The 14,559-nt window shown below is 34.1% G+C and overlaps 1 protein-coding gene across 1 annotated transcript in view; it reads right to left on the bottom strand.

The window, feature by feature from the left end:
* Positions 1-14,559, bottom strand: part of LRP1B (LDL receptor related protein 1B) — a 1,676,205-nt gene that overhangs the window by 84,440 nt on the left and 1,577,206 nt on the right. The window contains exons 81-83 of the mRNA XM_068543688.1: positions 8,836-8,952; positions 6,927-7,100; positions 5,192-5,317 (exon numbers count right to left, since the gene is read on the bottom strand). Of these exons, the coding sequence (XP_068399789.1) occupies positions 5,192-5,317; positions 6,927-7,100; positions 8,836-8,952 (417 nt within the window). The remainder of the gene's footprint in view (positions 1-5,191; positions 5,318-6,926; positions 7,101-8,835; positions 8,953-14,559) is intronic.

The following is a 14,559-nucleotide window of genomic DNA, read 5'->3' as shown; positions in this document are numbered from 1 at the left end:
TCTTGGCTGAGAGAAAGAAAGGATGGTCATTCCTTGGGGTCACAAAATCATTTTTAAAAATATGATGAGTCTGATTTATGATAAAGATTGGTTTGGAATCATTTTCCACATTATTTTTCTGTATGTGTAGACACGGCCTTGCTCCATTAGAAATACTGCTCTACATAGAGCAGGACATAATGTCCAATGGAACAAAGACAATTGACAATATTTTAAGAAGCATTCTATTCAAAAAATACCTTTTCTAAAGTCACGCTTATTTTATATGAAATAAAATAAAATCAAAACAGCCTATATTCTTCACTCAAGATGCATTGGCACAGACATAACAGAAGCTTGAATAATTATCATTGCAATAATCACAAAAACCTCTTAAAGAGCCTCAGTGACTTCAAATGACACAATAATTCAAGTATCATAACCACTGTCATAAACAGAGACTATCAGCAGTGTCAGACAAATTTCGAGATTTTCGGCACTGCAGTTTCCAATACTTAGTCATGTAGGGAGGCTTCAGGTTGGCATTACCAAAGTCTGCATTTGTAATATGAAGGACTCTCTCATGAGGCACTATACACACAGAGTATAAAGAAAATGACAGTTGATGTAGTGAGACCTGTTTTTAAGTCCTAGTTCTGCCCCTTACTAGGCATACCAGTTAACCTATCTGAGCCTTAGTTATTTCTACTTTAAGATAGCCTTAAGGACAAGTGTGCAACTTAACGCATAGGTTTGTTGTGAATATTAAATTAAATGAGAAACTGGAAAGTAAAAGTTAAAATTATAAAACTTTGTAAATTTTTAAGTATGTAAGTATATACCATACACATACACACAAATGAGAACTTGAGTTCTAGCCATACTAGAATAGTACGAGGATGAAGACCTGCGATCTGGGTCTACAAGGGGTATTGTCAAATTTCAACAGGAAATTGAGGAACTCACTAGGTAAATTACCCAGTAACACTCTTATTCAGCATTATGTATTGAGTGCCCATAAAGCGCACTGAGAACACAGCTCACATGGAGGGGCATCTATGAATACCAGAAGGTGAGCATTGTTGAAACTGAATGAAAGTTACTGTGACTGGACCTGGATTACAGAGTGTGAAGGCAGGAACTGAAAGAGAGAAGTGAATTTAAAGAGATAAGCAGAGTGTCACAGGAGATCCTTGGATGTTAGAGTTTGCCCCCATAGCAACGTTAGGTCTTTGAAAAGTCTAAAAAGTCCAAGAATGACTGTACTGGTAGGGGTTAAACTGAAAGCAGGGGGACTATTAGGACTCTGTTTAAATTGTCCAGGCTAGATAAGATGACGGCCTAAAATAGAGTAATGTGGGATAGATAATGTAGACATATTCTAAAGGTAACTAGAAGATAAAAATCACATCAGAGGAAAGGAAAAACCAAGGATAATTCTTCAGTTTCTAACACGAGGGCAATAGGAGCTGAAGTGTTGTTTTATCTTTGAACATATTAAATTAAATTATATTAAATTAAATTATATTAAATATAGGAGATACCTATATAAATGCAAGTGGGAATCTCTAGCAAAGAGTTGAATATAGAGGTCACGTTCTCAAGAAAGATCTCGAGTGAAACATGCTTGCTCAGTTTAAAATTTACCAAAACATTTCTAACTCATTCAGCATGAAATATCCTAACTGGAGTTGTGAATGTGAACAAGGAAGATCAATATTTAAGGTATTATGATCACAGCTAGGATTGTTATGGGAGGGCTCATTTTCACCTGTAGATGTTCTGTGTAAAAATACATAGATATTCAAAATCTCTACATGTTAGGACAGGTGCATTTCTATAATGTGCCTCGTTAGGCACCAGAAATTTTTAAAATATAACACTGCCTGATGAAATGGAAGTAGTGCTACATGCTTTCAAAACCTAACTGTAATAGTTCTATAATGAAAAAGGAAGCTGCTTTTGTCAATAACTAAATCACCCCCAGAAGCCAAGCTCCAGCAATTATAATCAACTATAGGGAAGAGCAGGTGAATAGTTCTCCAAGAATGCGTAACATTTGAATTTCAAATTTCTTACTTGAAGATTAAAGATACTCAGTGTGCTCATCATTTAACAATAGCAGCTAGAGAAAGGCAAGTAATTATAAAGAGCTGAAAAAGTTGGCTACATCAAATGTTAATGTCAGGAGAAAATTAATTGGCTTTTATCTTCACCAATCAATAATTCTAAAATCCACTTATTTATATTCCTAACCGAAGTGATCCAAGCCATCCATTACCAAGGCTCATATATAGAGGCCAGTGTGAATACTTTTGAACACTCAGATTATTTAAAATATAAGATTTCCTTTTAAATTATAAAATAAACACTGAGGAGGTTTCTGTAACCCTGCCTTTCAAGCAGGATTGAAATAGTAAAACTAAAATTTCTAAAAAAGTTTTAGATCGTTGTATATTTAGACAAAATGCTTCCTCATTTAAACCATAAAACTATACAATTTGGTAATAGCTTCATTTTCTTGCTTACTTCATGACAGATTTATTTTAGAGTGCTGTGTGTCTACTTTTTGCAAGGCATTGCGCTAGGCACTTTCTGTATGTTATTTCTAGTATTTCCAATGACCCTGGACATAGGTACTTTGGGTGACTTGGAGACACTGGAGTGTATTATGTGATGATTAAGAGTGTGGAATGCCTAGGTCCACCTTAGAGTACCACCATTATTAAGTATTGTTAGACAGTCAATTGAGCCTCTCCATACTTCAATTTTTTATCTGTAAAAATAGGGGCAATGACAGTATAATATCATTGGAGTTCTGTGAGGATTAAATGAAATTATATATATATATATATAACATACTTAAAATATGCCTTGCTCATAAGCCTTCAAGGTATTTATTATTATTACTAGCAGTAGTAGTAGTATTTATTGTTAATCCAATTTTACACAGAAGGAACTGAGACTGAGGCAGTACAGAGCCAAACATATTAGTTAAGTGACAGATCTTGGCTTAATCTAAAGCACCACCTCAGCTCTACTCCAGACCATGTTCTTCCTGTATATTTGTTGATTTTGTATTATTGAATAAATTATTTGCATTAAGCAAAGAGGAAAAAGGGAGGTTATGTAGAAGAGACAGTCTTATTTACTCATAAAAGAAAAACAAGAAAAGCTGTCTGCAACTTGACCATAAGAAAAAAAACAAAACACTTATAATATCTGAACCAGTGTAAAAGTCACACTGGTAGCATAAGCTGTGTACTTCTGTGCAGAATACTCATCTCTCTCCCAGGGGTCTCTCCCACCCAAACAATAGTGTAAGTAGACATGGCACATAGGAGGCATCTGTGAGAGCACTGCTTATGGGTATATGTGGAACGAGTGAAAATGAGGCACATCTTCCACAAGGAAGGAGTTGTTGACGTTTTTAAGAATCTGTTTCTGAGATGTTAAGTATAGAATTTGTGACTGTGTCAGAGCAGTGAGTGGAAAATGTACCTGATAATGTTTGAAAGTGTTCATTTAATTCTCTTATTCTACCATCACAATTGAGATCACGGCAACTCTAGTTGGGAGAATTGGTAGAGGAAGGGTGCACCCTAGTACCAGTGACAGCATCCCTTTTCAATGACTGGCACTAAAGTACCCACATCCAAAATACCAATTGTGATTCATATTTAGCTCTCCGTTAAGAATGTTCCAACTGCCACCCACAACAGCACTTGGCACATCCTACACACTAACTGGAATAAATGACTCATTATTTTCTTTACAGTCCATGCTTTCGTGACTTTTCAGACAGTTTCCTCTGTCTCAGTGTCCTCCTCCTTCATTCCTACTTAATCTAAATATAATCTATCTTTGCAGATCTTGTTCTAATGTCATATTCTATAGGAAATTCTAATCAATTCTCTAACTGGATAATCATCTAATTCCTCATAATAGTATAAAGTCTGTCTCTTTTGTGGCTTATATCACTATTCACATAAGTATTTATTGGTGTTTGTGTCATTCATCATTTCATCTTTTCAACCTCTTCCGCTTTGCATATCAAATGCTTAAAAATACATATTAAATGAAAGAGCTGTGACAGTTTTAGACACTGAGTGCCTTTGGAAAGGCAAAAGTCTTCAGCTGGCGTAACCCCCAGCAGAGAACAATGAGACAATGATATGGGGGTAGAGATGCTGACTGAGGGCAAAGACACTGTGTTTACATGAGGAGTTCATTCAAACAGAGAAATACAACCGGTAGGAAGCCCTGCTATGAAGAGATCCTAAGTGTGTATCTCATTGGAAAAATGTTTGCTGTGACCCTCAAGTGATTTTTGGAGCACTGCATTTTTGTCTGTGACATAAAATTAATGTGTTGATTTTCTTTTCTCTTAGTAGCATTTTTTCCCATTATGGCTAATGTCTTGAATATGAGGAAGCTTATTGAAAGTCTGCCTGGATATCCGAGAGACATCTCTTTCCCTTTCCCATCACATTATTTTCAGTTTTGATTTTTTTCATTTGATTTTTTCTGTTTTGCTATTTAATACATACTAGCATCTGAAATAATGTTTCAAGTTTTTAAATGTTTGTTCCAACCTCTAGCTTCTAAAATATAAACTTCTTGAATGAAGAAATATTTTCAGTTTTGTTTCTAACTTAGTCCTTTGTTTCTAAATCAGTGTTATGCTTTGCTCACAAGCCCTCAAAATATTTATTATTATTAGTAGTAGTAGTAGTATTTACTGTTAATCAAATTTTACACAGAGGAAACTAAGATTTACTTTCTAAATTAATCATCAGTTTCTAAATTAGTGTTGGCACCCAAAACATATATAAAGTTGCTAAATGAATAAATGGATTTGGGAGTTGGGTTTAAACTAATAGCAGAATGGCACCATCAGAAATATCATTATCTTTACTGATACAGGAGCTATATAAACAGGTCTCTTGATTCTGTGTGTGACATCAAAGTTCTTAATCTAGTCTTCGATGCATAGTAAGTGCTCAATGCAGCTTTGTGAACAAATGTAGAAAGAACTGACGGAAAGTCACCATCAGAGAAAAGAATAGTTTACACAGGCATTCAAGAACCAGTGATATCATGGAAATGATATCAGTGATGACTGAGTAGCTATTACTGCTCAGTTTCAGTAGTTGTGAACATTTACTGTACACAGTAATTCATTATTTACAGAATAATGAAGTTTACCTACCTAACAGGCTGTCATCATTGCAGGTGCCATTAATCAAATATTTTCCTTCTGGGCACACACAGGTGGCCCCGGAGGGATTCAGCAAACAGAGGAATTCACATGCTAGATCCGAGCATGGATTGGGTACTGATCAAAACAAAACAAAAGAAAAAAGAAACACATAACTATAAATACAATAGGTTTCAAAAACATAAAATTCAATAAGGTGAAATGACGAATTAGCAATGTTGAAAAGAAATAACATCAAATTTTTACTGGGAGTATCTTATTTCAATATTCCAATTCTCCTTTATAGATGAAAAGAAATTACTACCCAACATTTATCATTAATAGAAACTTTACCCTACTTTACATTTCCCATGAGGGAGAATAAACTATTCAAGCACCTACTTCGTCACTTTTCCTTTGGCAAATTTAGGTAGTTTCAAAACTGGTTTAACAGAAACAGCAACCCCCACCCCCCCCGGTATTTACAAAGGCTTAAAATCCATATGTAGTTGTCTGTCAGAACACAAACAAAACATGACTTTTTTCCCTAAAAACCATGTTTAATATGGTGTCCTTTCCATCAGATAGGAGTTTGTGTGCATGGATAAATGGGTACCACATTTATTTTTGTCTATATTTCCATCCAGTCGGTATCCTCTGCAGCCACAGCTGCTGCGTGGCTTTCCATGCAGGATCTGTCATTAGAATGAAACAGAAATGGTATCTAGGTAGTGAAATGGTGACTATGAAAGTGGCTTTCATTCTGTAAGAACCACTATTCAAACACCTATTATACTTAGGGCAGACTTTTATTTATTTATTTTTTATGAAGGTGGAAATATTTGACTATGAATATGAATCAAACAGAACTAGAGGATGAGAGGGAATGTCCTCATAATAACCTTGGAACCATATGTGTCAGGCCATTAGCAAAGAGTAGCAAAACAGTGAATAGAATTTCAGGAAGGTTTTAGGGGTATATATGTTGTTTTAATCTGTTTCCAAAACTGATTTGGTAAATATCAATTGTTACCTTTCCAGACCATCATACCAAAGGAGGTTAAATCCCTTTTTATTTGTCATAAAGAGTAATTATAAGTAAATCTGAAACAGTTTTTTGAAGGGTGAACTCATACATAAACACAGATCATTAGAATTTCAGCCACATTTTATTCCTTTGTTCTTCGATATTTTTTATGGCTGTGTTTGAAACAGATCTTTCAAAATAACTATGTCAATTATTTATCTATTTTTTTCTAGGAGAGAAAGTAACAATAAAAATCATAAACCACGAGAGAAAATACAACCCTTGGGAACAGTTCTCCTCAGATACCCTTAAAGATGAAATGTTAAAGCTATGATTTTTTGCTTGGTTATCAGTGAGTGAAAAAGGCTAATGACAAATTTCCTTACTTGCGTGGTTTATCTATAGACCCACAAGGTTTGATTAAGAATTTAGAAAAAACAAAATAAGAGACAAATTTTCATAACAAAGTTAATTCTAATTCCAAGAAAATACAAACAAATCCTGAAATTTTCATACCTGTTTTAGCAAAAATAGCAACTACTGCATTATTTATTTCTTGTCTTTGGTAATTTGAAAAGTCTGGTGATATCAAAATTAAAGTGACTTAACTTATTGGGGTTAAGCCATGAATAGAGTTAAGAATTTAAAAATACTTTATTTTGAGAGTCATAAGAAAGAAACTGTGCCAATATAGACAATAGTATAAAATATTATACTTACAGTCTAGTTGTTTATAGCGATGAGAAATCAAAACACCTTTTGTTTTATCAACATCTAAAGCTAGGTACTCTACTGAACCATAGCCAAATTTTTGTACTCGAAATACACCATTTTTAGGCCCTGCTCCATATATATAATCTTCGAAGACATCAATCCTGTGTGGATGTAACAAGCCTAGAATTTTTAAAAAATGGAGCTGTAAGGGTTGCAATATAAATACTCAGACTTAAGAAAACTAAGTTTATCCAAGATCATATAGAAAATCGTATTCCTGTTCATAAAAAACCTTTCAGAATTAGAATGTTTTTAATATTAGCTGTAATGTTGTTAGGATTAACTTATTAGCAGTAGAAATATGTGAGATATTAAACTTGTCACTCAGAACATAAAAAACACTTCCGTCATCACTGTAATCGTCATCACCATCACAGAGCATTGGCTAGGGGACTTATCATACACAGTAATATTTTCTGCTGTACAGTTTGCAAACAACAACAACAACGAAAAGCCTACAGGCCAATGTTATCCATTGCTCAAAACCAGGAATTTACAAAATTATCATTTTGTGTTCTGTATAAAATTAGTGGTCAAATTAGATTATCTGAATGACAATTTTATCAATCAATCATGAACTGATTTTAAACAGTAAAATCCTCCTCCAAAATTTGGCATTACTATTCTCTGTTTTAGAAATGGGGTTAAGAAAACAAACTGGCAAATGGTAATCATACATATGACTAGTATGGCTGATAAGAATAGTAATAATAATAATAATAATAATAATAATAATAATAATAATTTTTCATATTTTACAAAATGGCTATTATTTGAGAGAATTTATAAAAATATAACTTTTGGTACTGAAATTTAAACAAGTAAAATAACAACATTTATATTTCACTTATTATCTAAAGGTTGTAAAGCATAAAATGCCTTTTAACATATATTTTCCTTCAATGTTCCTTGAAATAGTAAAATGTACACTTAAGCTAAAACAGGTAAATTTTTGCAATCAATTACATGAATACGGAATTTTCTTCCATCTAGGGTTATCATACAAAAAACACACACTTCCAGTGAAGACACAGTGAAAGTTCAATGCAATTATTTTTCTTGAAACTTCTCTGCTTTTGTTTTAAAAAAAAAAAAAGGAAGCAAAGCAATATTCAGTAAATAAAATATGTAAATATAAAAACCTCAAGTATATATTGTGAACAATTGGTGTTAAATAGGTAAGCGGTTTTGGTAGGAAAGGGAAAGAAGCACAGAAGGGAAATCAATTAGTTTCATCAGAAAGAACTGAGACTGCCAGGCAAAAAAAGTGTGAGGCACAGAAAGGAGTCAAAAATGAGAGTAAAAAATAGGAGGTAGACACAGAGATGGAGATACAAAAAGGGTGCCACAAAAGAAGAGCACATGTAGATTCTGCAGTCACTTGTGTGAGAGGTAAGTTGTCATTTTTACATATTGCTTTTCACATGGATGAGAATATCCCTACCAACTACCTAAAATAATAATTTTTATTATGATGTTTTACTGTATACAATAACTCATTTCCTACTCATCACTGCAATTTGAAATAAAAATTAGCATTCACAGGCACTAATATCGACTACTTGAAGTGTTCTGCTCAGAATAGAATATCCACGGAAGCAACAAACAGAATGAATATTTTTTGAATCCGTGTAGCAATGAACCACGTTTGTTCTAGAGTCAAGAAGTTCTTCTGGCCTGGCCTCTTTGTTATTCTAGTAAGAATGAAAATTGTAATGAATAGTAAGAGCTGTAAGTTGAAAAGAGAAACAATTTGAGGAAATACAGAATGTAAAGCTTTCATACTTATATTTATGTATCATTATTTAATACTTTCAGTGATAATTAAAAGCAAAAACAAGAGCACTTCACAAACCTTGTTTGCTGCTGACAGAGATTACTGAATCAGAGCCGTCATATAGAACGCTGCCAATAACAGAGAGCTCAAGGTCAGCCCAGTATATCCGTTCACTGAAATGATCCACGGCCAGACCTGCGAAATCAATACACACAGACAAATAACAGCAATACACTTGAGATTATTTAAAATTATGTTTCTGCTCTTTTAATGTCTTAATTGACATTTTTCTTCAAACATCTTAGAAATTACCCAGTCTATATCACAGTAGTGCAAAAATCAGAAAAACTGATATAGCTTAATCCCTATCTGAAATACATGTGTATAGATTACATAGAATTTATTTAATAAACTGTGGCAAAAAAATCTTACTTCACATAGGGAAAGCTACCCTAAATATCTTTCCTTTCTACACTTCTTTCTTAATTATGGTTATTTTCTAAAAGAATTTCCCATGATACTTTCATCATTTAAATCACTTACCCAACCATTAGTTAAAATAATTCAGTGTAATTAGTTATATTTTGAATCTTTTCATGAAGGTGCATTTCTCAGAATAGAAAAGGTTCATGGGCCTAATCATAAGATATCTTCACCCATTTGGAGTTAGTCTATAGTGTTATGAAACACCTGTGTGCAGGCTGAAGTATAAATTGACTAAAGATTGATGTTTATAGTAGGGAAGAATGAATAGTAGATTCCTTAATTAAGGTTCTAGTTGTATTGATACTTAAATTTTTCACTCTATTTTTCTAGTCTAATCATTAATTTGCTCTGAGACTGTTTGTCTTTCTTTATATCATCAGTATCTGTTAGTGAATACCAATGGACTAACATAATATGTAGTAAAAAATCATGTTTTGCTATTTATTCAAGTTTTTATTTTGTATTTCATGTGATTGGAGTCTAGCCAGTGTCTTCTTGCACAAATATCAACACATAATACCTTAAGTAAACTTCATTCAGTATAGAAGAGTAAAATCTATGACATATGAATTATATAACAAATCCTCACTGCTATAGATATTCAATTTTTACGACATAGTTAGTCTTTAGATATGACATACTTTGATAGTACAATGCAATCAAAATACCTTTGGCACCTGAATGCTAAAGAGCTTTCTGAATCAGCTCATTCAAGAAAAAAACCGAGGTACCTCTCAACGGCAAGGCAACTGAATGAAAAGTATTTTCGAGTTTACACTAATTGTATTCCTGTGTAGATGGGCCAAGATTAACAATCAAAATGAAAGCATATCATGGTGAAAATCATTTGGGAATAATTCTTCAGTTCAGTATGTAGATCTATCCCAAATGTAATCAAACTAAATATAAATATTTCTCCTCAAGTAGAATATAAAGATGTTGTATGCCCAATCAGCCTCTGAGAAATGAGTTAACAATTAAAACAAGTGGCCCATGTTTTACTAGTTTCTGCTCAATGATTAATTTGTTATTTGGAGTTATGCTGGGAATTAGGTTTTTGTTTCTTCATGTATAATTATGGGTAACATGAACCATAAAACGATCCAGCTTCCTGCTGCCACCATTCTATTTCAAAAAGGTTATCTCAGAAAGACTGAAAACGCTTTTCTTTCTTTTCCACCGGTGTAATACAATACTACATACTAGTACTTGGCAGTGTATGGTGCAAGGGAGAAGCTTTTTTTTAAAAAGCTGTTCCCAACATAATGGGTCTCTACATTTGAATATTAAATTTGTTAATCATAGAAAAGAAGAAAACAATGGGTGTGTAATCTAATTTAATTACCAATATTGTTTCCTCAGATTCAGCAGCAGTAAAAATTTCTCAAACGTGTCATACATTGCATTGTTAGTCTAGGCTTAAGACAAACACATCTTTATCATCTCCAGTCCCATACTGTACTATTTTGGATGGAATTACATCTAGATAAAAATTATATAACAAAGCTTTTAGATGACTGGGATTTATATTCCCCCACATCCACAAATCAATGATTTTGATTTTTCCTTAAGCCCTTTAATAAAACAGATAGTCTTTTAAATTAAAAAGTTAAAAAAGGAATCAACTTACTTTTTTGTTATAGCGATGAGTCAAGTTTATATGAAAGAACAAGTTCATTTCTACATCTTTAAAAAAATCACATCTATTTTTTGTCTTTAATAAAGAAGCAATAATAAAATGGGGGAAAAAATCAATTCCCAGGAAAGTTATTCTTATCTGAACTGGGAATGGTGAATATTTGGAACCAAGTCAGTGTAAGTACAGAAGATTTAAAATAAAATGTCATACTTGTTCTAACCAAGCATAATGGAATCACAGTTTGGAAGTGTTATGAAAGATAAAGTCTCAATAAGTTTTAGGAGCACATGATAATGACCCTAATCGTGTATTCATTTTCTTAACATCTCCCATGATATCAAGACTACTGTTACATTTTAGAGATTTTTGAATCTAACTTTTGTTGAACTCTGAAATTTTCCAAGATCCTCCCACTAGTTCCCCTATTTCCACTATGATCTAAAAAGAAGAAAGAAAATGGTAAAATATTATGAGAAATTACCACAGTACCAATGTGATATTTAAGAGAGAAAACTTGGAGAGAGAAATAAATTAAAATCACTATGTTTTCAGGAAGAGAGAAAAAGATTTTATACATTTTGTGTTAAAGGAAAGTCAAGATTTGTAAGGTAGTAATACCCAACAGGTGTGCACTACCCTATTCTTGATTTAAGAGGTATAAGAGGGGTCCAAAAAACTAAAAATACTTACCACTATGTCAAATTTATTTTTAAAAAATTGTTAAAAGTATTTTTTGAGATAGGTTGCCTACATAGGGTCTTAGATTCCAAACTACATTAAAGTTGTTTTTATACATATATGTATATATATGTAATATATATATATATATATACACACACACACACACCATACATGCACACACACATACCTACTTATGAGTGTTAGTAAAATAATGTATCAAGGAATTGCAAAATAGTCCTTAAGTTTTTATCTATTTCATTTAATTAGAGATCTTTTGCTGGTCAATGACAAAGAATTTACTGAGTGAATCAAATAATTACGACTGGTCCAGGGCCAGTGTGTACTTGTTTATTCTCTCAGAAACTGCCACGATTTGAGAAGAGGGAAAGGTAACATAAATAAGCTTCTGGATATCAAATAATATGGTATTTAAATCAGACTCATGTAATTCTACATACCCTTCTACTGCAGGGAAAACTGGAAAGTATCCTTATCTGACACAGAATTCATTAACTCAATACATATTTGTAAGGCAACTCTCTTGCACCATACACTGCCAGGTACTAGTATGTAGCAAAGAATAAAACAGATCATGTTCCTGTTCTCATGGAGCGTCCTACTCAACCACCACACAATTGACTGAATAAGAATATAGATTATGCTTCTTGTATTTAATATAGGGCCTAACGAAATGAAGTGTGCCATTTATTAAAAGAGATCTTAATACCATACCATGGGTTAGAGTGTTAAAAATTGCAGGCATTCATCTCTTCATTCATTCAACATATAATTAGTCTTAAGCACATACTAATTACAGGCACTATAACATCCTACAGGGGATATAACAAGAATATCCATTATGGTTTTGGTTTAACCTGTTATGGTCTTGCTGGGCACATAGATTACACATTAAGGAGTCAATGATCTCCTGTCTCATTAAAGCAGTAGATTAAGGAGTACCAAGTATGGAGATAACGAGTGTTTTCAAAGCCCAGAGAACTGAGGTATTCTCATGAGTTTGGAAAGGAGGCAATGGCAGTGCTGGTGGTGAGCAAATATAGGGCTGTCTGGGTGGTGGGTTAACTATCCGATCAGTACAATTCCAACCCTAGAATGCACAGAGGTTACATAAAGGGACAGAGACAATTTTCTATCTATTCCTATTGCTGTTCATAATGCCGATATCACCTTTACTCTATTGAAGTACAGAGTATAACCAAATGTACTGCATCCTAGTGCACACAGTCATTCATGGATGCATCAAGGAAAGATAGAATTTCCTATAAACCCCAAATGTAAAGAACAAGATATTACACATGGAGGGAAACAGAGGCATTATTATAGTTACTGATTTCATATAATAACTTCGGAATCAGGTCAAATATTTGTAAACATTCACCAATAAAAGAGAGGATATAGGTACGAATAAGTCTAAGATGTTTCTAGGAAGACATAAGCAATGAATGTACTTCCATGTAAGGATATCTTATAGAATATATTTGCATATCCTCCCACATATAACATGTATATATGCATACAGATGCAGAATGACTAACTGCCAGCTTTTCATTGTTACTTTCCAGTAATATGCTATTTATAAAATCTAAATTATCTATTATTTCCTAAAAATCTTGAGATTTGTTTTTGACTCATTTGTATATCAATAACATTTGGCATGCCATACTTAAGGGTTATTAAAGATAAAGACAACATTGAGAGATGTTTCTGCTTGATGGAATAAAATCCTGCCTAATAATACAAGGCTAGCATTTCCAATATTAAGAAATTCATTTATTAAGCAGGTAGGCATGAAGTAAAGCAATAAATTTTTACATGTGGTGTGTGGATTTTTTTAAATCTTACAGAATTCTAATTGATATACAATAAGAAAATTAATCAAATTAACAAAATATACTAAATGACATTTTTAAATGTGGATAAAAATAATAATTGGTCCCCTTAAAACTAGTATTGCACCTGTGAGCCACTCAGCACTACAGGACTGGCAGTAGAAATACATTCATGGGACAACTAATTGCTGAACAATCATTGACAGGAAGACACTGGAACTCACCAAAAAAGATACCCCACATCCAAAGACATAGGAGAAGCCGCAATGAAATGGTAGGTAGGGAGCAATCACAATAAAATCAAATCCCATAACTGCTGGGTGGGTGACTTACAAACTGGAGAACAATATTACCACATAAGTCCACCCACTGAGTGAAGGTTCTGAGCCCCACATCAGTCTTCCAAACCTGGGGGTCCGGCAATGGGAGGAGGAATTCCCAGAGAATCAGACTTTGAGGGCTAGCAGGATTTGATTACAGGACTTCGACAGGACTGGGGGAAACAGAGACTCCATTCTTGGAGGGAACACACAAAGTAATGTGAGCATCAGGACCCAGCGGGAAGGAGTAGTGAACCAAAAGGAGACTGAACCAGACCTACCTGCTAGTGTTGGAGGGTCTCCTGCAGAGGCGGGGGGCGGCTGTGGCTCACCACGGGAACAAGGACACTGGCAGCAGAAGTTCTGGGAAATACTCCTTGGTGTGAGCCCTCCCGGAGTCCGCCATTAGCCCCACCAAAGAGCCTGTAGGCTCCAGTGCTGGGTCGCCTCAGGCCAAAAAGAAACAGGGAGGGGACTCAGCCCCACCCATCAGCAGACAAGCAGATTAAAGTTTTACTGAGATCTGCCCACCAGATCAACACCCAGCTCTACCCACCACCAGTCCCTCCCATCAGGAAGCTTGCACAAGCCTCTTAGATAGCCTCATCCACCAGAGGGCAGACAGCAGAAGCAAGAAGAACTACAATCCTGAAGCCTGTGGAACGAAAACCACATTCACAGAAAGATAGACAAAATGAAAAGGCAGAGGACTATGTACCAGATGAAGGAACAAGATAAAACCCCAGAAAAACAACTAAATGAAGTGGAGATAGGCAGCCTTCCAGAAAAAGAATTCAGAATAATGAGAGTGAAGACGATCCAAGAC

This window comes from Eschrichtius robustus, chromosome 5, assembly GCF_028021215.1.
Source record: "Eschrichtius robustus isolate mEscRob2 chromosome 5, mEscRob2.pri, whole genome shotgun sequence".
NCBI lineage: Eukaryota > Metazoa > Chordata > Mammalia > Artiodactyla > Eschrichtiidae > Eschrichtius > Eschrichtius robustus.
Note: the sequence above shows the minus strand (reverse complement) of the source record. Positions and strands in the feature narration are given on the sequence as shown.